This window comes from Oncorhynchus mykiss, chromosome 12 (assembly GCF_057628025.1).
Source record: "Oncorhynchus mykiss isolate SJ-2025 chromosome 12, ASM5762802v1, whole genome shotgun sequence".
Lineage (NCBI taxonomy): Eukaryota > Metazoa > Chordata > Actinopteri > Salmoniformes > Salmonidae > Oncorhynchus > Oncorhynchus mykiss.
In genome coordinates, this window is record NC_143033.1 from 57,413,798 (window position 1) to 57,437,757 (window position 23,960).

Genomic DNA, 23,960 nt, shown 5'->3' on the forward strand with positions numbered 1-23,960 from the left:
GAGACTAGTCAATGATCATATCACCTCCACCCTACCTGACACCCTAGACCCACTCCAATTTGCTTACCGCCCCAATAGGTCCACAGACGACGCAATCACAACCGCACTGCACACTGCCCTAACCCATCTGGACAAGAGGAATACCTATGTGAGAATGTTGTTCATTGACTACAGCTCAGCATTCAGCACCATAGTACCCTCCAAACTCGTCATTAAGCTCAAGACCCTGGGTCTCGACCCCACCCTGTGCAACTGGGTCCTGAACTTTCTGACGGGCCCTCCCCAGGTGGTGAGGGTAGGAACCCTGCTGATCCTCATCACTGGGGCTCCACAACGGTGTGTTCTCAGCCCTCTCCTGTACTCCCTGTTCACCCATGACTGCGTGGTCATGCACGCCTCCAACTCAATCATCAAGTTTGTAGATGACACTACAGTGGTAGGCTTGATTACCAACTACGACGAGACTGCCTACAGGGAGGGGGTGAGGGCCCTCGGAGTGTGGTGGGAGGAAAATAACCTCACACTCAACGTCAACAAAACAAAGGAGATGATTGTGGACTTCAGGAAACAGCAGAGGGAACACCCCCCCTATCCTCATCGATGGGACAGTAGTGGAGAGGGTAGTAAGTTTTAAATTCCTCGGCATACACATCACGGACAAACTGAAATGGTCCACCCACACAGACAGCGTGGTGAAGAAGGCGCAACAGCGCCTCTTCAACCTCAGGAGGCTGATGAAATTCAGCTGGTCACCAAAAACACTCACAAACTTTTACAGATGCACAATCGAGAGCATCCTGTCGGGCTGTATCACCGCCTGGTACGGCAACTGCCCCGCCCACAACCGTAAGGCTCTCCAGAGGGTAGTGAGGTCTGCACAACGCATCACCGGGGGCAAACTACCTGCTCTCCAGGACACCTACACCACCCGATGTCACAGGAAGGCCAAAAAGATAATCAAGGACAACAACCACCCAAGCCACTGCCTGTTCACCCAGCTGTTGCTTCACCAACTTTTTTTCCATTTCCTCCATTTCGTCCCCACTACTCGCTGTCATTTCCCCCGCCTTTGGGGGGGTGCTTATGTGAAACATAGCATTTAAATGTTGAACACCGTTCAAACTGAACGCAGCCCAGGCAAATGCAATCCATCAACGCACTATGTGGCATTGATCAACCAATTGTGTTTTAGATACCACCCACACATATTTGTTTGATACCCCCTTATTATCATATTGGAGGAAGAAATACAGAAATAAAGAAATAAAGAAATAATATAAATGAAAAAAATGAAAGTGGGATTAATTATTGAAATAGTTATTGATCTATTTATGTGTGCATTCATTCATCCATTTATTTCTAATTACTGCAGATTTGGTTCTCCATACATTCCAATCTTGTTTAGCATTATCTAGTCCAAATATGGCATGATTCCACTATTTGTATCCGTTTGCAATCACTGTCAATTTGCAACTTTTATTTTGAAGGTGAACCCACAAACGCACACGAAGATGACAACTGTCGGTTACCATAGCAACAGAGTAACCAAAAATGTTCTTCTTGTGAAAAAAAGTGTATGTTATATCCCCATAAACATGCATAAAAATGATTTACAGGCAACATAAATTACTAACCCCAAAATGTATTAGAAAATAATGATTTGTATTGTTATATGTGACTCCATAAACCTATAATGTTAGCCAGCTAACTAGCTAGTCATGTATGTGATAATGTTTCACCCTGCAGGCTACGACCCCGCCCACAGCTGACCCCGCCCTGTTCTATGTGCAACAAGAAGGCGTACTCATGGAGAATGATTGATGCCTCTACTGGCAAAAAGACCATATTAGCATTGGCAGCGCCATTGAGGGCTTCCACCATGTTAATGTCGTCAACTGGGTGGGACTTAAAACTTCATTGGCTGATCACTCCTGTTGACCCTGTTGGTGTCCAACTGGGTCATCAGGAGGGATCAGCCAAATCGTGAAGAAGAAAATTGACTTCTTCAAAATGAATCTGCCCATGCTGTCACAGACGCTGTAATGGCAGAGATACAAAAATGAGTCCTCTATCTATCTCCATGTGGGTACTTTACTTTTTAGGACATTTGTTGGAAGGATGATGAGAGAGGGAATTTAGCTGTGTCGATGAGGTAAATTACGAACTAAGGGGAAATGCGACCGCATGCGCTGGCAGAGCGTGGAGGTCAATGAAAGTATGTTGAGCCTGGGCACAGAAAATTAAACAGAAAATTAAAAGATGGAAGAAGGTAACATCTACCACTACACCTGACGAGAGTGAGGATGGGTGGGAAGAGGAAGTCAAACGAAAGAAATCCAGCATGGCAGGAAAACATAAAAGCAAAAGGTGCAAACAAGCAACATTACCACTACACCTGACAAGAGTAAGGATGAATTACCTGGTGGCAGGTGCGGTGAAGACCGCCGAGATTGAGTCTCACCCTGATGATGACAACTATAATTCTGGCCAAGTGGGAGTGAGACTTTTGGAGAGAATGGATCCTTGTAGTCTGGAGGATCCATATGTGGTGTCAGGTACGGTGGAGAAGAGGTTGGGGATTGTTGAGTTGGTGAAAGTAACTCAAAGTGAACTCGTGATGATTTTTTGTGGTTATACCATCCAGAGGGAGTGGGCGATTCATACCAAGTGCCTAGGGACAAGTCCTGTTACTTGCTTTGTCCTCCGGAGCAGGGCGCCGTTGAAAGGAGTGATAACTGGAATGGCATTACATGTTGAGGAGGAGCAATTGAAATTGAAGATTCCCGGTGTCTGTGACGTCCCCAGTTTGCTGCGACGTAAACCTGGTAGAGATTGTGGTGAAAAAGAGAAGACATTGTCTGTTTTGCTGATTTTTGTATGCAGAGTCTTTACCCGGCAAAGTTGAGTTAGGATGTGCCTTGAGAGATTTTGTCCCAAACCCATTACAGTGTTTTAGGTGCCAAGCTTATGGTCATGTTGCAGCAGTTTGTAGGAGGGAGATTCATACATGTGAGAAGTGTGCAGGAGGGCATGAGACAAATGATTGTGTAGTACCAGTGGAAGAGATTGTGTGTGTTAACTGTATACAGTTGCAGTCGGGAAGTTTACAAACACTTAGGTTGGAGTCATTAAAACTTGTTTTTCAACCACTCCACAAATTTCTTGTTAACAAACTATAGTTTTCGGAAGTCGGTTAGGACATCTACTTTATGAATTATACAAGTAATTTTTCCAACAATTGTTTACAGACAGATTATTTCACTTATAAATCACTGTATGACAATTCCAGTGGGTCAGAAGTTTACATACACTAAGTTGACTGTGCCTTTAAACAACTTGGAAAATTCCAGAAAATAATGTCATGGCTTTAGAAGCTTCTGATAGGCTAATTGACATCATTTGATTCAATTGGAGCTATACCTGTGGATGTATTTTAAGGCATACCTTCAAACACAGTGCCTCTTCGTTTGACATCATGGGAAAATCCAAAGAAATCAGCCAAGACCTCAGAAAATGAATTGTAGACCTCCACAAGTCTGGTTCATCCTTGGGAGCAATTTCCAAACGCCCGAAGGTACCACGTTCATCTGTACAAACAATAGAATGCAAGTATAAACACCATGGGACCACACAGCTGTCAGCAAGGAGGGCATTCTGTCTCCTAGAGATTAATGTACTTTGGTGCGAAAAGTGCAAATCAATCCAAGAACAACAGCAAAGGACCTTGTGAAGATGCTGGAGGAAACAAGTACAAAAGTATCTATATCCACAGTAAAACGAGTCCTATATCGACATAACCTGAAAGGCCACTCAGCAAGGAAGAAGCCACTGCTCCAAAACTGCCATAAAAAAGCCAGACTACGGTTTGTTATGTTTGGAGGAAAAAGGGAGAGGCTTGCAAGTCGAAGAACACCATCCCAAACGTACAGGGGTGGCACGGGGGTGGCAGCATCATGTTGTGGGGGTGCTTTGCTGCAGGATGGACTGGTGCACTTCACAAACTAGATGGCATCATGAGGAAAGACAATTATGTGGATATATTGAATTAACATCTCAAGACATCAGTCAGGAAGCTAAAGCTGGTTTGCAAATGGGTCTTCCAAATAGACAACGACCCCAAGCATACTTCCAAAGTTGTGGCAAAATGGCTTAAGAACAACAAGGTCAAGGTATTGGAGTGGCCATCACAAAGCCCTGCCTCAATCCTAAAGAACATTTGTGGGTAGAACTGAAAAAGTGTGTGCGAGCAAGTCCTTCAAACCTGACTCAGTTACACCAGCTTTGTCCGGAGGAATGAGACAAAATTCACCCAACTTATTGTGGGAAGCTTGTGGAAGGCTACCTGAAACGTTTGACCCAAGTTAAGCAATTTAAAGGCAATGCTAATAAACACTGAGTGTATGCAAACTTCTGACCCACTGGGAATGTGCTGAAGGAAATAAAATATGAAATAAACAATTATCTCTACTATTATTCTGACATTTCACATTCTTAAAATATAGTGGTGATCCTAACTGACCTAAGACGGGGAATTTTTACTTGGATTAAATGTCAGGAATTGAGTTTAAATGTATTTGGCTAAGGTGTATGTAAACTTCCGACTTCAACCTTAAATGCATGAATAGGGAGGAAGTAACCGGCCTCACATTCCACTACAGTAGGTGGCGGTGTGGGCAACTCACTGTTAATTTCCTCCAATATATATTTTATGAAGAAGATATTGAGCTAGAATTTGGTGTCCCCTCCAACTTTCGGATCTTTAATATCCACCCGCACAGTAGGTGGCGGTATTCACATATTCTTGTTGCGATCGCAATTATACCAAAGAAGAAGAAAAGGCTAGCGAACCAAAAGCAACAGAACCAACATGGCGGAAGGTATATGTATTTTTACGCCCTTTCTTTATTAGCTAGCTAGATGCGGATTAAATGTATTACAGGAATAGCTGAATGTCTATAAGATATTTGATTTAATGGGGATTTGCAGTGTTTAAAAAAAATAACGACTGTCTCTTTTTCTTGTGCATTTAGCGGCTAATTTTTATTTGCAGCTAGCTAGGGGTCGTAACTAGTTACTACAGCCACAAAGTTGTACACCCCGCCCATTTCTACAATGTATCTTCTTAACATGCTATTTGAAATTGAACCTTAACCACACTGCTACCCAAAACCTTAAACTAAGACCCAAATGCTACGTTTATTTTTCATGAATTGTTACGATATAACCAATTATAACATAGTGCTTGTGCTATCTAGTGGAAACCCTAGCTAGCTGGTAAGGTGGTCTGGTGTTGATGGTGTGATTTGGGCGGAGAAAGCATCTTGCCAGCAATACTTGTGAAGCTAGACACTTTAATTCGCGGGGTGCTTGAACACAATTCACTGGATTGGTATATCTAAAGAAAGCCGAATTTGCTAAGGGAAGTGATTATACACTTCTTACGTTAGTTTTTCGTCAATATTGTAGTTAAAACTAACGTTAACTGTACAACTCGACCCCAACACAGAGTACATTTATGTCGAGAATAACGTTCAAATGTAGCTAGCTAGTTGGTTACTTAACTTGAGTTGCTGAATTTGGTGTTGCATTATTGAATGGTTTTATTTTTATTGTAGCTAGTGAGCTAAAAGTATAGCTGCATATATTGTATGAGTTTGTGGGATAGATGGCAATTAACGTTAATCTCGACTGAAGATAAATGTAACTCGAGTCGGCAACACATTTACCCGATTTGACACAGTACAGTGAAAATATTTTGAATAATGTGACTTCCGCCAGTTTTATTTTTTTGCTCATTCAACTGTGTGGCAGCCTCCTCGAAGAGTGCATTTACAGTAGGTCTACAGTACATGCTAACTAACTACTCCGTGTCAATTATAACGCTACACCAGCAGGTGTTTGTGTAGCTCTAGCACGTCATGGAGTTGTTTGTGCTGCCTAAAACTTGCATGGATTGATTTTGTTAAGTATTTCCCTTTTGTCATGCTAAGCCAGCCAATATTTTTTTTTACGAGCAAACGTTAGATTTCAGAAGCTTGTCACTCACTTTAATCCCAAGTGATGTGTACAGTTGGATAAGGCTGTAGTTTTATTGCCCCTAAAAAGTTTCTTCTAATGATGCCCGTACGTGCTGAGTTGAAGGTAACAAGCTTAAGACATCCTCTCTTTTCAAAATGAATGGAACCTTATGAATGAAGTGTGACAGGTATGAGTGGCACTTGGGTATAAAGCATGCATTTAGATTGTGGCTCTGAACAGTTTTTTTTGTTCAACAGCTCCGCCTATCTTACTTATTACATCAGTGAACCTTTCCTGTGGTCGTTGATCAGTTGGTACCGCCTTACCCATGACTATAGCCAGCAAGCTAGTGTTAGCCTTTCACTCTGACTCGAGGGAGGGCAAAGTTATGTGCTGCCTCAGCATTCTGTCTCCACTCAAATTTAGGGAGAAAGGGGAAGGAAATGGGAGAGGGAAGTAAGTGCAATTCTGGGCTGAGTGGGCTCAGATGTGTACTAAACCCTAATGTGAAACATCCATAGCTTATATCCAGACAGGAAGCTGCCTTGCAAAATACTAGGTCTTCTTTAAACAATACAACCTCAATTAGGGATACTTTGGCAAGAGAAAATAACCACGTATCCATCTATTTTTTTAAGTGAGTAATGTGAGTAACCATAAGTGAGTAACCAGATAAATAAAATAAATCACAACCGCTATGATGGAAACAGGAAGTTTTGGTACAAGTTTTATAAATGCTGACAGATCATTTGTTCGTTTGACATGGTGGGATATATTTTTGTGTCTGTAAAATGTATTATGGGAGAAATAGTGACGGAAACTCCTTTATGCACAAATATTTATATAATAACCATCATATCGAATTATTAGGCTACAGATGAAATAAGTGATGATGAACTTCACATGGTGGTGAAAGTGCACGGTATTAACTTGACACTCCTTTCAAATAAATGTTGAGGATCTTATTCTGCTTGACAAATACAAATATTCTCCATAATTTCATTATGTCGGCTAACCTACCTGCGGAGCCTACCCACACTGTATCTGCGAGCTGTTAGCTAGAGTGCACATGCCAGTACCAGAGTATGCACACTGCTATTTAACGCAACAGTTTTTGTGACTACTATCGGTAGAGTTTTAAAAAATGTGACGGAAACCCTTTCAACATTACATTTTTATTCAGTACATGAACACTAAGCGAAAAAGTACATTTTGTGTACACTATGAGTACACACTGAGTTTTATCCTCGACAAGTCAGTTTGTTGGAAACATACCACTTGTGGGAAAATTTGCATATTTTCTTTATGCAGATTTGGAATATTCTCATGAAAATCTGTTGCCAATTGGATGGAAACCTAGCTAATGAGACTTTCTTTAATGTGCTGTTTGGTTGTACAACAATTCCTATTTGTCTTAATTTCCTTAACTGGTTAAACAACACAAAGCATTGTGAGACAGAATGTGCTCAATGCAACCTTGCTTTTAAGCAGCTTTCTTCTTCTCTTCCCCTCCTTTATCTCTTTACTCTCTCTGTGACAGAGGAGGTGGCCAAGCTGCAGAAGCACCTAGCCCTGCTGAGGCAGGAGTATGTGAAGATGCAGCAGAAGCTGGCTGACACAGAGAGGCGCTGTGCCATGCTTGCTGCTCAGGCCTCTGTCCAGGGCTCCACCAAGGCCTCCGTAGCCGGGTCAGAAGACACCTTTATCAGCCGCCTGCTGGAGATCGTGGCCGAGCTCTACCAGCAGGACCAGTACAGGTGAGGAGAGGTGTGTGTGTGGGGGCATGTAGTTTGTGATGTATGCAGCGACATACTGCCATGGTAACACCCGGTAAGAGGACCTGCTTTATCATTGCTCCTTTGTTTTCTTGAGGTGGAAAGCCAAGAACAAGAAAATAATTGCACTTTATGTGATATCATTGTTCAAAATCGCATTGATTATACCAAGCCGGTTTTAGATTTTCTGATTCACAGCTATCTACAGAAATCCTGAGAAATTATGCAATACTTAACTAGTTACTTTAGCGATGAACATATTTTTTCTCACTTATGTTGTGTTTGTTTTCATGTTTGTAGTGATCTGAAGGTGACTGTTGGAGAGACGACGCTCAACGCTCACAAGTTTGTCCTGGCTGCTCGCAGTGATACCTGGAGCCTGGCTAACCTGGCCTCAACCTCCAAACTGGACCTGTCTGGTGAGCTACCCTCCCTGCTGTCACACTCACGTCACTATAACCCAGAATGTAATCTCAGTAAACCCAGAAGTAAAATCTCACATTAATTTGGGTTGCTACGCCATGAACTTGCTGCGCAAAAAAGAAGTCTCCACCCTCGAGTCCGTTGTGTTCATAGTTTTGGGAAAATGCACCACAAACGGTTCCTTCCAGCAACTGCACTAAAAGCAGTTCATTCATAGTGTAGCTTTAGTTCAGTGGCGTTATCTTTCATTCCACTCGGGGTAGTTAACTCCGTTTCTCCCATGCTGGGTGTTCCAGATGCCAAGCCGGAGGTTGCCATGGCGATGTTGCGCTGGGCCTACACAGACGATCTGGAGCTCAGTGAGAACGATGCCTTCCTCATCGATCTGATGAAGCTGGCCAACCGCTTCCAGCTGCAGCTGCTCCGAGAGAGGTAGGCAGGGGCTGAAATACATTGGCTGTGTTTGAGAGCAACAAATTCTGCTTAGTCACTGATCTGTTACCGACTGTCATCTCATTCACACGTGCACACACTCTGGGGGTTGGAAGTTGTTCTAAAGCCAAATGGTGTTACTGGTGGTTTACTGCCTAAGGGCACATGTGCTCTTTGTGTTTTTCCTGTCTTCTAAGGAAGCTATAAATGCATTGTCCAATATTTCCAATTGACATCAGTGATCTCAAACATTGCTTTTGTTCTCTTGGAACAGGTGTGAGAAAGGGGTGATGTCATCTGTGAATGTGAGGAACTGTATCCGGTTCTACCAGACTGCTGAGGAGCTGGACGCCACAACACTCATGAACTACTGTGGAGAGATTATCGCCAGCCACTGGGTGAGTCTCCACTGTCCAACTGACTGTTAAATGTTCCCCTGACTATCCAACTGTGGACAAGACGGTCTCCGGGTTCATGGGAAAGTCAGGCCTGGGATTGAAGGGGCTTGAATCAATACACAATCCATTTAATCTCTCAGATGACGTCCCGAAGTGCTCGGCCTGATCATGCATCACTATACTGGGATCTCAATTTACAGTGCTATTGATTATCCTCTAGCTCCCATCTGGATGATCTGTTACATACTTAACTCTTCTTAACCTCATCTAAAACTCTGTTTCAAAACACCTTTAAAGGGAAGATTGCAGGATTAGGTTGCTGTTAAACATTCTAATTTGTTTAATCCTTCAAACTAAAAGTTCCAATGTGACATATCACTTGACAATTGTATTTTTGGGAAAACCGTCTATTTTATGTGAATTTGACCGAAGCCACGTCGGAAAATAGTTTAGAAAAGTGACGTAAAGAGGAGCAATGCGCAACCAGGAGTGACGCAAACCACTGTCCACATAAGACGGTAAAGAATGAGTCCTATTGTTTTTGCAAAACTATTTCGGCACATTGAAAATCAAGATAAACCTTTACCATCATAGTAGACATTAAACGTCTATAACCAAACTGGCTAAAACTCTGTAGTTGGCCAATGGTAGCTATTTCTAGCCACATGCCAACCTGAGTGCTACTACTAGCAGTAGTAAATCCAGGGATAATTACTGACACAAACATTGCCTTCCATGATATCCTGCATGTTATATCGGCCAATAATGACCAGGCAGTTCAGAAAAAGCAAAGACTTGAATAATGAAATTGATCCGATTGGTGTTTGACCATTATTTTCTGCAAAATGTGCAGTATTCTGATGTAGCTAGCTTTCTATCACCAAACACCATGCTTGATCCGTGTGAGTGGGCCAGTTGATTTTGCATGGTCAAGTGCCAAGTCCTTTTTTTATCATCTACTAGTAACATGACAACTCTTTGGGCACTTTACTACCTACTTACCCGATTCAGCTTCATCACTGAAGCCACCCCGTTGTGCTGTAACACCATTGGTGTCAATGGACTTGGAGCCTACAGCTTCATGGGGAATCCACTCTTCCACTATTGGAAGCAGTCATAATCATTTGAGCCCGAACATTTCTTTTTCTCTCCCCGATTTCGTGGTATCCAATTGGTAGTTGGTCTTGTCCCATCGCTGCAACTCCCGTACAGACTTGGGAAAGGCGAAGGTTGAGAGCCGCGCGTCCTCCGAAACACGACCCCCGCCAAACCTCACTGCTTCTTGACACAATGCCCGCTTAACCCGGAAGCCAGCCGCATCATTGTGTCTGAGGAAAAAACATACAACTGGCGACCATTTCAGTGTGCATGCGCTTGGCCCGCCACAGGGGTCGCTAGAGCGCAATGGGACAAGGGCATCCCAGCTGGCCCAACCCTCCACTAACTAGGACGACGCTGTGCCAATTGTGAGCCGGATCATGGGTTTCACAGTCGCGACTGGCTGCGACACAGCCTGGAATCTAACCAGGATCTATAGTAACACAGGAGGCCCTGTGAGCCCCAACTATGACTGAAGGGCCAGGGATTCCCATGACCCAGTCTGCCTGAAGTGGAACAACTTTCTCCTCGCATTTCGACCAAATGTGCATGCCGGTGAACTGCCGCCACCACCAGGCCTTTTTTCTCTTGAAGTCAAAGCCGCAGTGTACAGTCGTGGCCACAAGTTTTGAGAATGACACAAATATTAATGATCACAATTTGCCTCAGTTTGTATGATGGCAATTTCCATATACTCCAGAATGTTATGAAGAGTGATCAGATGAATTGCAATTAATTTCAGCCCTGCCACAAAAGGACCAGCTGACATCATGTCAGTGATTCTCTCGTTAACGAGGACAAGGCTGAAGATCACTCTGTCATGCTGATTGAGTTCGAATAACAGACCTGAAGCTTCAAGAGGAGGCTGGTGCTTGGAATCATTGTTCTCCCTCTGTCCACCATGGTTACCTGCAATTAAACACGTGCCGTCATCATTCCTTTGCACAAAAGGGCTTCACAGGCAAGCATATTGCAGCCAGTAAGATTGCACCTAAATCAACCATTTATCGGATCATCAAGAACTTCAAGGAGAGCGGTTCAATTGTTGTGAAGAAGGCTTCAGGGCGCCCAAGAAAGTCCAGCAAGCGCCAGGACCGTCTCCTAAAGTTGATTCAGCAGCGTGATCGGGGCACCACCAGTACAGCGCTTGCTCAGGAATGGCAGCAGGCAGGTGTGAGTGCATCTGCACGCACAGTGAGGTGAAGACTTTTAGAGGATGGCCTGGTGTCAAGAAAGGCAGCAAAGAAGCCACTTTTCTCCAGGAAAAACATCAGGGACAGACTGATATTCTGAAAAAGGTACAGGGATTGGACTGCTGAGGACTGGGGTGAAGTCTTTTTCTCTGATGAATCCCCTTTCAGATTGTTTGGGGCATCTGGAAAAAAGCTTGTCCGGAGAAGACAAGGTGAACGCTACCATCAGTCCTATGTCATGCCAACAGTAAAGCATCCTGAGACCATTCATGTGTGGGTTTGCTTATCAGCCAATTTTGCCTAAGCCATGAATAAAGAATGGTACCAACACATCCTCCGAGAGCAACTTCTCCCAACCATCCAGGAACAGTTTGGTGACGAACAATGCCTTTTCCAGCATGATGGAGCACCTTGCCATAAGATAGATGTTTTGTTCCCCAAGCCACTTAGCTATTTTGGGTCCATGGCCAGGAAACTCCCCAGACCTTATTCCATTGAGAACTTGTGGTCAATCCTCAAGAGGCGGGTGGACAAACAAAAACCCACAAATTCTGACAAACTCCAAGCATTGATTATGCAAGAATGGGCTGCCATCAGTCAGGATGTGGCCCAGAAGTTAATTGACAGCATGCCAGGGCGGATTGCAGAGGTCTCGAAAAAGAAGGGTCAACACTGCAAATATTGTCTCTTTGTCAATAAAAGCCTTTGACACTTATGAAATGTTTGTAATTATACTTCAGTATTTCATAGTAACATCTGACAAAACTATCTAAAGACACAAAGCAAACTTTGTGGAAATTAATATTTGTCATTCTCAAAACTTTTGGCCACGACTGTATTGTTGGTATGAGTTTTTGATAAATGTAATTCATATTGCGAAAATAGAAGTGTGTAATATTTGTTGTTCATAAACTTTTGCATAAAGAGCATTTAAATAGATTATAATCTATCTACGCTGTTAGATTTTTGGAAATATATTGTGCAACCTGTCCTTTTTTTAAATTAAAATCAATCCATTCAATAATCTAGCAGCCAATTTGTACTCAACAGCTGAATCTGAATGGTATCACTACCTAGTTTCCCATAGCAACCGCAGTGATTACCCTATATTTATTCAGCAGCAGCAGGCTGCCACTGCAAATGATATTGTATGATACATTCTTTTTTTCTCAATTTTGTACAATTTTTTAAAAAATATATATTTCTACAATTTTCAGGGTGGTAAAATGTCAGTGTAAACTTAAATGACAAACCAGGATAGGCAGTAAGTAGAAAAGGTAACGGATCAATATGTTTGTAAATAATATCATATTTGAGCACTAACAATCACCAAAATAAACTAGACAGTCATGGAGAATCTAAAATTCCATGGGCCATGGATTTTGTTGTTTTTAAGTCACTCCGATAGCATTATAACACGGCATAAGCAATTGAAAAATGTAGCTTTGCAGGAAATTAGCTTTGAAACTGCAATTTCTTCTCTCAGGCCCATGGCAGATGTGTAGAATTGCAGGAAACCTGCTTTAAAACTAATTTTCTCTGCCCATGGCAAAATGTGTTGAACAGAACATTTGCTTTTAAACAGCAACAGTGAAACACTGCTGAAAAAAATCGTAGGGGAAACACTGCAACTGGTCATCTGTTCTGTCTCCTTGTGTCCAGTCTGTGGGGTGTATCCCATATATTTTAAGTCCTGAGCCCATAATTGAGTTATATCTCTGCGTGTCAAGAAGCCCATTGTCTTATCACCTCATTAATCCCATGCTCAGTGGCCAGATCCCTGTGATTCTCAAGTTTCTGTTAATGACTAGGACCAAGGAAATTACTTATCTTTCTTCAGCTGACTGACTCCTGTTAGTGCTGCTGCTGACTCTGCCTGACTGATTGCGGTGGCCCATGAAGGCTCAATTTGCTGTTTCATTATACTTATATTACTCTGGTGTAGGCTTTGATTAGCGGTTTGGACTGAGGAGATAGAACTGATTTCAATATGAATATAATTTGGCACTGTCAGGTGTTTTCATTCAACACTAAAGAAAATAGCAAATAAATTTAATATAGAATAAAAATGCATCCACCTGTCTAATTGTAACACCTCCTAGATCATATAATTTCTAGAAGGTAAAAAGCCCCTCAAGACCACTTACAATGGCAATGTCAATTCTAGTAATGATATTTCTAGGACCCAGATGACAGAGCTTTTTCATATTTTCATATTTTAAAAAAATAAACTCCCATCTTTGTCTCAACAGGATGACCTAAGGAAAGAGGACTTCAGCACTATGAGTGCTCCGCTGCTCTTCAAGATGATCAAGTCTAAAACAGATTTCCCTCTTCACAAAGCCATCAAAGTTGAGAGGGAAGACGTGGTCTTCCTCTACCTCATTGAGATGGACTCGCAGGTGAGAGAGCTTCACATGTTGTCCTCTGAGAAGTAATTTCACAGAAGACCAATATGCTGTTCTCAGCTGGAGCAGGACCTGTATTAGGGATTATTTATTTAAATAAGCTTTGTTGCGCAATTTAAAGGTCAATATACTTTATTTCAAACAGTTAGGGATATTCTAATGAATTTAGGCCTTGTAAAAAATACATCTAGGCTAAATATAAGACTTGCACAACCATAAGACCCACTAATAATGACATTATTTTATCAAAATAGTTTAACCTGCTTTTTTCCCCCAATAGTCACTGATCTGACTTTCAAGTCTGTCTGTGAAAATGCCCTTTTTGTTAACATTTTTGCCAGAACCATGCATATGCACATTCACTAAGAATGACCATAAACAATCTCTCAGCACAAGCTCACATGCTAGTCAGTAGCCAGCTAGTCTTTATATTTAAAGTTTAGCCAACTTGGATCTATTTGCTTGCTAACAAGGTAGAATAGTTTAATCGTTTTACACCCTCCTGTCTGTCTCCAACCTCCAACTGTTAGAACAACAGCCTGTTTACTTTGTTTAGATGTTGAAATCAAGTGCCCTACCTGGATAAGAAGATAAGCATTTCTCGAGTTGCTATGTCAATTCCTTATTTAAATACATTTTATGCTGCTAGCAATGTGTGACAAACAGAGTCATTTTCCTCAATCATCGATACTCCGTGTTTGGGTTGTCTGCTCTGTGCTAAATTTTGGAAGTTGAGACATAAAAAAAAGGTAAGGGAATCAACCGATTTTCTGTTGGACCAAAACTCAAATGCAAATAGCGAGTTGAAACTGCTTGTTGTCAGAGTGAAATAAGTTATATTTTGTCGTTGTCGAGTGGCAGGGGGAGGAGCTTAGTGTCTGCAAGTGGGAAGGAGCGAAGTAGAGACAAAAATGAAAAAATATAAAAACCTTGATTCTTGCGATACAGCAATTTGGAACATGGCGCTAAAAGATGAATTGGATATATCAGGAGTCTGTTAGAGTGCTGATAAAGGATCAGTTACAGACCAGTGTTGAGAAGCCAACTATACCTTTTTTTCTTCCTTCTTTATATACATCTTGTATTCTCCACATTTGCAGTTGCCTGGGAAGCTGAATGAACTGGACAACAATGGAGACTTGGCCCTGGACCTGGCTCTGTCTCGTAAACTGGAGAGTATCGCCACCACGCTGGTCAACAACAAAGCAGACGTGGACATGGTGGACCAGAGTGGCTGGAACCTCCTTCACAAAGCCATCCAAAGAGGTAGGGGGTGCCGCACATTCTCTCTGCAGTATGTCACATACTCGCGTACCGTATGGCTTCAGACACATTGCATTATCCACAACAACACAGCCCTCCCTATGTAAAGCTCAATGCTGGGCTAGAGATGAACCATGTTGAATATTAAGGGTAAAGACACACCCCATTGTGCGTCCTAATTAGAGGTTGACCGATTATGATTTTTTTTCAACGCCGATACCGATTATTGGAGGACCAAAAAAGCCAATACCGATTAATCAGCTGAATTTTAAACTTTTTTACATTTATTTGTAATTATGACAATTTCAACAATACTGAATGAACACTTATTTTAACTTAATACATCAAGAAAATCAATTTAGCCTCAAATAAATAATGAAACATGTTCAATTCGGTTTAAATAATGCAAAAACAAAGTGTTGGAGAAGAAAGTCAAAGTGCAATATGTGCCATGTAAAATATGTGCTATGTAAGAAAGCTAACGTTTCAGTTCCTTGCTCAGAACATAACAACATATGAAAAGCTGGTGGTTCCTTTTAACATGAGTCTTCAATATTCCCAGGTAAGAGGTTTTAGGTTGTAGTTAATATACACTGCTCAAAAAAATAAAGGGAAGACTTAAGCAACACAATGTAACTCCAAGTCAATCACACTTCTGTGAAATCACTGTCCACTTAGGAAGCAACACTGATTGACAATAAATTTCACATGCTGTTGTCTATTCCATTTGCACAACAGGTGGAAATTATAGGCAATTAGCAAGACACCCCCAATAAAGGAGTGGTTCTGCAGGTGGTGACCACAGACCACTTCTCAGTTCCTATGCTTCCTGGCTGATGTTTTGGTCACTTTTGAATGCTGGCGGTGCTTTCACTCTAGTGGTAGCATGAGACGAAGTCTACAACCCACACAAGTGGCTCAGGTAGTGCAGCTCATCCAGGATGGCACACAATGAGAGCTGTGGCAAGAAGGTTTGCTGTGTCTGTCAGCGTAGTGTCCAGAGCATGGAGGCGCTACCAGGAGACACGCCAGTATATCAGGAGACGTGGAGGAGGCCGTAGGAGGGCAACAACCCAGCAGCAGGACCGCTACTTCCGCCTTTGTGCAAGGAGGAGCAGGAGGAGCACTGCCAGAGCCCTGGAAAATGACCTCCAGCAGGCCACAAATGTGCATGTGTCTGCTCAAACGGTCAGAAACAGACTCCATGAGGGTTGTATGAGGGCCCGACGTCCACAGGTGGGGGTTGTGCTTACAGCCCAACACCGTGCAGGACGTTTGGCATTTGCCAGAGAACACCAAGATTGGCAAATTCGCCACTGGCGCCCCCCTGTGCTCTTCACAGATGAAAGCAGGTTCACACTGAGCACATGTGACAGACGTGACAGAGTCTGGAGACGCCGTGGAGAACGTTCTGCTGCCTGCAACATCCTCCAGCATGACCAGTTTGGCGGTGGGTCAGTCATGGTGTGGGGTGGCATTTCTTTGGGGGGCCGCACAGCCTTCCATGTGCTCGCCAGAGGTAGCCTGACTGCCATTAGGTACCGAGATGAGATCCTCAGACCCCTTGTGAGACCATATGCTGGTGCGGTTGGCCCTGGGTTCCTCCTAATGCAAGACAATGCTAGACCTCATGTGGCTGGAGTGTGTCAGCAGTTCCTGCAAGAGGAAGGCATTGATGCTATGGACTGGCCCGCCCGTTCCCCAGACCTGAATCCAATTGAGCACATCTGGGACATTATGTCTCGCTCCATCCACCAACGCCACGTTGCACCACAGACTGTCCAGGAGTTGGCGGATGCTTTAGTCCAGGTCTGGGAGGAGATCCCTCTGGAGACCATCCGCCACCTCATCAGGAGCATGCCCAGGCGTTGTAGGGAGGGCATACAGGCACGTGGAGGCCACACACACTACTGAGCATCATTTTGACTTGTTTTAAGGACATTACATCAAAGTTGGATCAGCCTGTAGTTTGGTTCTCCACTTTAATTTTGAGTGTGACTCCAAATCCAGACCTCCATGGGTTGATATTTGATTTCCATTGATAATTTTTGTGTGATTTTGTTGTCAGCACATTCAACTATGTAAAGAAAAAAGTATTTAATAAGAAAATTTCATTCATTCAGATCTAGGATGTGTTATTTTAGTGTTCCCTTTATTTTTTTGAGCAGTGTAGTAATTTATAGGGCTATTTCTCGCTATACCATTTGTATTCCATATACATTTTGACTATTGGATGTTCTTATAGGCACTTTAGTATTGCCAGTGTATCAGTATAGCTTCCGTCCCTCTCCTCGCTCCTACCTGTGCTCGAACCAGGAACACATCGACAACAGCCACCCTTGAAGAAGTGTTACCCATGCAGAGCAAGGGGAACAACTACTCCCAAGTCTCAGAGCGAGTGACTTTTGAAAGGCTATTAGCACACACCCCGCTAACTAGCTAGCCATTTCACATCGGTTACACCAGCCTAATCTCGGGAGTTGATAGGCTTGAAGTCATAAACAGCGCAATGCTTGAAGCACAGTGAAGAGCTGCTAGCAAAACGCACAAAAGCTAAATATGCAGGTTTAAAAATATACCTCTTTGTAAGGCATTGATGTTTATGGTTAGGTACACGTTGGAGCAATGACGGTCCTTTTTCCGCGAATGCGCACCGCATCGATTATATGCAATGCAGGACATCCTAGATAAACTAGTAATATCATCAACCATGTGTAGTTAACTAGTGATTATGATTGATTGTTTTTTATAAGATACGTTTAATGCTAGCTAGCAACTTACCTTGGCTTCTTACTGCATTCGCGTAACAGGTAGGCTCCTCGTGGAGTGCAACAAGAGGCAGGTCGTTATTGCGTTGGACTAGTTAACTGTAAGGTTGCAAGATTGAATCCCCGAGCTGACAAGGTAAAAATCTGTCGTTCTGCCCCTGAACAAGGCAGTTAACCCACCGTTCCTAGGTCGTCATTGAAAATATGTTCTTTAACTGACTTGCCTAGTTAAAAAACTTGCCTGTCTAAAAACTATATTTTAAAAATAAATGGCCAAATCGGTGTCCAAAAATACAGATTTCCAATTGTTATGAAAACTTGAAATGGCCGATTTAATTAGGGCCAATTCCGATTAATCGGTCGACCTCTAGTCCTAATTCTCCACACGTCTCCTGATGTGCGCACTACTACAGCATCTGCACACAGCCAGTCATGGAATGGAAAAGTGTGGAGAATGGAGAGACAGATCATGATTTCCCTGGCCCCTTCTCTCCCTCCGCCCCCGCAGGTGATGAATTTGCCTCCACCTTCCTGATCCGCCACTTGGCCCAGGTGAACGCAGCCACGGTCGGGGCGGTAGAAACCCCTCTGCACCTGGTGTGTTCCTTTAGCCCCAAGAAGCACTCTGGGGAGGTGATGAGTGGCATGGCCCGCATTGCAGAGGCCCTGCTCAAGACAGGGGCCAACCCCAACATGCAGAACAGCAAGGGAAGGTGGGTAATACTATATGGCAATCCCTCTGATCCATTGAGCCCATCTGGTGTGATATAGCAACGGTCTATTCAAATGGGAGTTGATGTTTCGACTGATTGTTCTGACTTCAAATCAGCATCTGAACTTATTTTAAATTTGATTTTAAAAAATTACAGCTTTTTTCTCTCCAATTTTGTGGTATCCAATTGGTAGAAGTTAGTCTTGTCTCATCGCTGCAACTCCCGTATGGACTCGGGAGAGGCGAAGGTCGAGAGCCATGCGTCCTCCGAAACCCAACCTTGCCGCACTACTTCTTGACACAATGCACATCCAACCCGGAAGCCAGCCGCACCAATGTGTCGGAGTAAACACTTTGATCTGTTTGTGTTACATGACGTATTTTTGTCATGATCCCGATACTGTGACTTTATACGTTTTTTATTTCCCAGAACTCCCCTACATGAAGCGGTGGTGTCGGGGAATGAGCCTGTGTTCAACCAGCTCCTACAGTGTAAACAGTGAGTTAAAACAGAAAACCATTTACTAAACCAACGACCTGGGTCCTACTCCCCATTGACCTTATTGAAAACAGCCTCAGGAGTAGCCTCTATTTCCTGGTGTAATACTGTCATCTTTTCTCTCGCCCCCCCCCCCCCCCCCCTTTCCTCTGCTCTTTCTTCCTCGCTTCCCTCCTGTGCCTCTCTCCCAAGGCTGGACCTGGAGCTGAAGGACCATGAGGGGAGCACAGCTCTGTGGCTGGCCCTGCAGTACATCACCGTGTCCTCTGACGCCAACGTTAACCCCTTTGAGGACGACGCTCCGGTGGTGGAGAATGGAACACTGTTTGATGAAAACAGCTTTGCAGCCCAGCTCATCCAGAGAGGCAGTAACCCAGACGCACCAGACACAACCACAGGTAAAATGTCTCATTTGAAGGGAACATGCTAAAATGTATACATGTTTATGTATGATTTGTAACTTGGATGAATATGATGCAATAATATAAAGTATTAAACAATACGGAAGTCAGTGCACTTATGTTTTTGAATCTTACTTTCCTTTTCCCTTTCTTTCTCTCGCTTATTCCTTCCCTCCATTCCTCCTCAGAGAACTGTCTCATGCAGAGGGCAACGGGTGTAGGCAGTGAGGCTGCTGCCCTCTTCCTGGCCACACATGGGGCAAAGGTCAACCATGCCAACAAATGGGTATGCAATGATGCACTGCAGGATCACATGAAACATCATACCTCTGCCAGTTCATCACAAATTACTACTTCAGACACTACAGTACAATAGTGAATCATAAGTTATACTGCATCACAAACTACTTCGTCATACAAGCTAAACCCCCCCCCCCCCCCCCTCATCCTGTCTGTTTGTATGTCTGACGCTGTGTGTGTCTCCTCCCCTCCCCCATAGGGTGAGACCCCTCTCCACACGGCGTGTCGCTGTGGTTTGGCTGGCCTGACAGCAGAGCTTCTCCATCAGGGGGCTAACCCTAACCTGCAGACGCAGAAGGCCCTCCCCGATGAGGCCCTGGCCCAGGGGGTGTCCCTGCAGAGCCCGCTCCACATGGCCATCGTACACAACCACCCCGACGTGGTGTCAGTCATCTTGGAGCAGAAAGGTAGGTTAGTGGACAGTGGGCAGCATCTCTGTGTCAAACAGCCCAGGGAGATGAATGAACATGATTGACACCCAGCGTGAAAATTGGAATTGTTACCTGCATACCAACAATTTTATTCCCTGGTGTTTCTAGCCAATGCTCTTCACGCCACCAACAACCTGCAGATCATCCCAGACTTCAGCCTCAAAGACTCCATGGACCAGACGGTGTTGGGCCTAGCCCTTTGGACAGGTAGGCTTCACCAACAACAAAAAACGCTACACTCATCAGATGGGTAGCTACTAGCTATGTCAGTGTGAAAGAGCCTGCCGACGCTCTATCAATTTAAAATGCTTTTAAAGGGATACTGTGAGATTATGACCTTTGTCTACATAACCAGAATCGGATTAATTTGTGGACATGATTTGTATCTCTCTTTGTCCAGTATGAAGGAAATTAGAGGTCATTTTATGAGCCAATGTTAACAAGCGTAAGTGAAATGACTCTAACTCTACAGGTACGCTAGCATATGCTAATGTACCTGTAGACTTCCAGTCATTGGAAGACTACGGGTACTCCACCAGTTCAGTTCATGGGTAAGTAGAAAGATGACTTAATTGCCAAAATTGCGGCGTATAACTTTAAAAGCGGAGTAGTTTCATGTCCTTGTAGGGCTCACACCTTCACACTTCCTCCTCCTTTTCCAGTCTCGCATGCCATGGATAGCGAGACAAACAGAGTAGGTATGTGCAGCCAAACGTTTCTAGTCATGATAGTCCAACCTAAAACATCGTCCATAGACCAGTGGTTTTCAACCTGTGGGTCCGCACATTTTAAACGTAAAAAAAATAGATTTGTTTTCTTCCTAATTACTATTAATACTTCCTATAGTATTTTAAGCAATTTTTACATTTACTTTTCACAATGCAAATTTTAATAATAGGCCTTTCACTGCTAAAATGTACTACATTTGACTGCCAAGAGATTTTGTTAAAATGATTTTTGACTCTGCAAATGGTCCTCAAGCTTTTGACTAATTTGGTGGTCCCCGGAAAGGAGAAGGTTGGGAACCGCTGCTATAGACGTAGTCCACGCTGGAGTCGAGCAGTAGTTCCCTTTACAGATTATCCCAGATTGAGTTCTGGTTCCTGCCGTGTGCTCCACTGCTTTGCCTGTGCTTTGCACCTGCTTCTTTTGGGCTTTTCCCTATCTCTTAGATAAAGATACAGAACAAATACAGTGGAGATGTGCAATTAACAGGATTTTAAAAGGGTAGTTTGGTCTCACGGAACAATGATCTGCATCAGATCATGTGTTCAACCTCACTGCCATTCGGGATCCACAGCTTTCAGTATGTCTGTGTCCTCTCATCTGTCCCTCAGGTATGCACACCATAGCAGCCCAACTCCTGGGCTCTGGGGCGTCCATCAACGACACCATGTCCAACGGTCAGACCCTGCTGCACATGGCCATCCGCAGACAGGACAGCAAGAGTGCCCTGTTCCTCCTGGAGCACCAGGCTGACATCAATGTCAAGTAGGAGGACTCGGATCAGGAGCTTCATAAACCAGCAGATGCATTTCTCAGTTCTTTATTTCCCCTCAAGGGGAATTTTAATTTGCCATCTTAAAAGTCAGATAACGTATCATAAAGAAACTGTGGAGCAGTCTCCCATTTTATACAACAATGCAAAGATGTATGGAAGCACAAGCCATAGGTGATATGATCTGTAGTGTTACACATTGGCTGAGTATCTCTGTGAGGTGTTTATGTAAGTAGGTATAAAAAAAAATCTCTCCCTGCAGAACCCAGGAGGGTGAGACGGCGCTGCAGCTGGCCATCAGTAACCAACTCCCCCTGGTGGTGGACGCCATCTGCACACGGGGGGCCGACATGTCCGTGGTGGACGAGAGGGGACACCCCCCTCTGTGGCTGGCCCTGGAGAACGGTCTCGAGGACATCGCGTCCACACTGGTGAGATTGGAGGAGAGGGGGGTAAAGGAGAAAGCGATGGGGGGAGGAAGAGGAAGGGGGTGGTTGTGGAAGTGGGAGCCCACAAATGAATTTAAATAAGAGACTATGTTATCCCATGATGGTTGTATGTGAGAGCCTCAAGTGTTCTAGTCAATAACGTGTATGTCATGAGTAGGGCCAGGAGTCATCCAGGTCAGGAGAGAACTTCTGGTTGGTCCTAGTTTTGAGTGGGATTGGTATGAGAATGTCTGCTTGTTTCTGCTACTGTAGGTCCGACACGGTTGTGATGCCACCAGTTGGAGCTCTGGCCCCTCAGGCTGTCAGCAGACCCTCCTCCACAGGGCTGTGGATGAGAACAACGAGGTCACCGCCTGCTTCCTCATCCGCAGGTCTGTCTGATCACACTCATCCCTCACAACGCACTCATTCCTTTTGATCAAATTAACACATTTATATAATGGAGCGAGTGTTGCCGATGCGTCTCACCTTCTAATGCACTCATCCCTCAACGGGTGGCTGCACTCAGCCCTTACTGTGGTCTCACAGCAAATTATACTCATCCTTCTTTATAGCAAATATATTAACTGCCTTTTTATATCTGAGAGTGGCACCTCACCTTTTAATGCCCTTATCCCTCAATGTGCCCATATTCCTTGCATTGCAAGTGCTGTGCTCTACCAACTGAGCTACACAGCAGTGGTTTCCAACATTACATTTTTTTTTGTAGTATCTTGATGGCATATACAATTCTGCGGCACACCTAATTACCACTAAAATTTAATTTAGTGGTAATGACCTGATTGATACTGTAAATCATCTATTGTCTGAATGATGCTGTCACCCCCGTGCTTCGCGGTTGGGATGGTGTTCTTTGGCTTGCAAACCGCCCCCCTTTTCCTCCAAACATAGCAATGGTCATTATGGCCAAATATTGGCCGTTATATTTTTGTTTCATCAGACCAGAGGACATTTCTCCAAAAAGTACAATCTTTGTCCCCATGTGCAGTTGCAAACCGTAGTCTGGCTTTTTTATGGCGGTTTTGGAGCAGTGGCTTCTTCCTTGCTGAGTGGCCTTTCAGGTTATGTCGATATAGGACTCATTTTACTGAGTTTGAAGGCTGACCTTGAAATGCATCCACTGAGTTTGAAGGCTGACCTTGAAATGCATCCACAGGTACACCTCCAATTGACTCAAATTAGGTCAATTAGCATATCAGAAGCTTCTAAAGCCATGACATAATTTTCTGGAATTTTCCAAGCTGTTTAAAGGCACAGTCAACTTAGTGTATGTAAAATGCTGACCCACTGGAATTGTCATACAGTGAAATTAATCTCTGTAAACAATTGTTGGAAAATGTATTGTGTCATGCGCAAAGTAGATGTCTTAACTGACTTGCCAAAACTATAGTTTGTTAACAAGAAATTTGTGGAGTGGTTGAAAAACAAGTTTTAATGACTCCAGCCTAAGTGTATGTAAACTTCCGACTTCAACTGTCCATACAAATTATTAGACCAAAGGTCTAACAGTTCACCTGACAACAGTTCACCTGACACAAGACTGAATCCAAACATTACACTCTTGTGCCTTTTGCATTTACTGTACTTTTGCGCCATTTGTTGTAACTAATTCTGAAAATACTCAGGATATGGCTGGGCAATAAGGCCCAAATATAGTATCACAATATTTTTAATATCTTTGACGCTATTTGATGTTTTTGAATAATAAAAATTATACATTTTGCTTTATTAGTTGGGTGGCAACACATACATTCTAAGGGATTTCAATGGGTCTTTCTCCATTCTGATTATTTTATACTGTTCAACATCAATCAATTTCCGTCCCCCCTGTATTTTAATTAATTTCTTAATTTCCTGCACTGATTTGAGAGAATTTTCACACTAGCACATAAGG

At 43.4% G+C, this 23,960-nt stretch overlaps 1 protein-coding gene across 2 annotated transcripts in view; it reads left to right on the plus strand.

Annotated features, from left to right (window-relative positions):
- The first annotated feature begins 4,654 nt into the window (after nucleotides 1-4,654).
- LOC110538909 (ankyrin repeat and FYVE domain-containing protein 1) overlaps nucleotides 4,655-23,960 on the plus strand; it is a 43,290-nt gene continuing 23,984 nt past the window's right edge. For both annotated transcript variants that reach the window (XR_016485142.1, XM_036937852.2), the window contains exons 1-16: nucleotides 4,655-4,877; nucleotides 7,559-7,775; nucleotides 8,094-8,212; nucleotides 8,513-8,648; nucleotides 8,923-9,046; nucleotides 13,590-13,739; nucleotides 14,846-15,011; nucleotides 18,285-18,489; nucleotides 18,919-18,987; nucleotides 19,180-19,385; nucleotides 19,577-19,674; nucleotides 19,888-20,095; nucleotides 20,228-20,326; nucleotides 21,457-21,610; nucleotides 21,880-22,048; nucleotides 22,319-22,437. Coding sequence is in view for 1 of the 2 variants with exons in the window: in XM_036937852.2 (XP_036793747.2) it covers nucleotides 4,868-4,877; nucleotides 7,559-7,775; nucleotides 8,094-8,212; nucleotides 8,513-8,648; nucleotides 8,923-9,046; nucleotides 13,590-13,739; nucleotides 14,846-15,011; nucleotides 18,285-18,489; nucleotides 18,919-18,987; nucleotides 19,180-19,385; nucleotides 19,577-19,674; nucleotides 19,888-20,095; nucleotides 20,228-20,326; nucleotides 21,457-21,610; nucleotides 21,880-22,048; nucleotides 22,319-22,437 (2,249 nt within the window). In the remaining variant the exon portion in view is untranslated. The remainder of the gene's footprint in view (nucleotides 4,878-7,558; nucleotides 7,776-8,093; nucleotides 8,213-8,512; nucleotides 8,649-8,922; nucleotides 9,047-13,589; nucleotides 13,740-14,845; nucleotides 15,012-18,284; nucleotides 18,490-18,918; nucleotides 18,988-19,179; nucleotides 19,386-19,576; nucleotides 19,675-19,887; nucleotides 20,096-20,227; nucleotides 20,327-21,456; nucleotides 21,611-21,879; nucleotides 22,049-22,318; nucleotides 22,438-23,960) is intronic.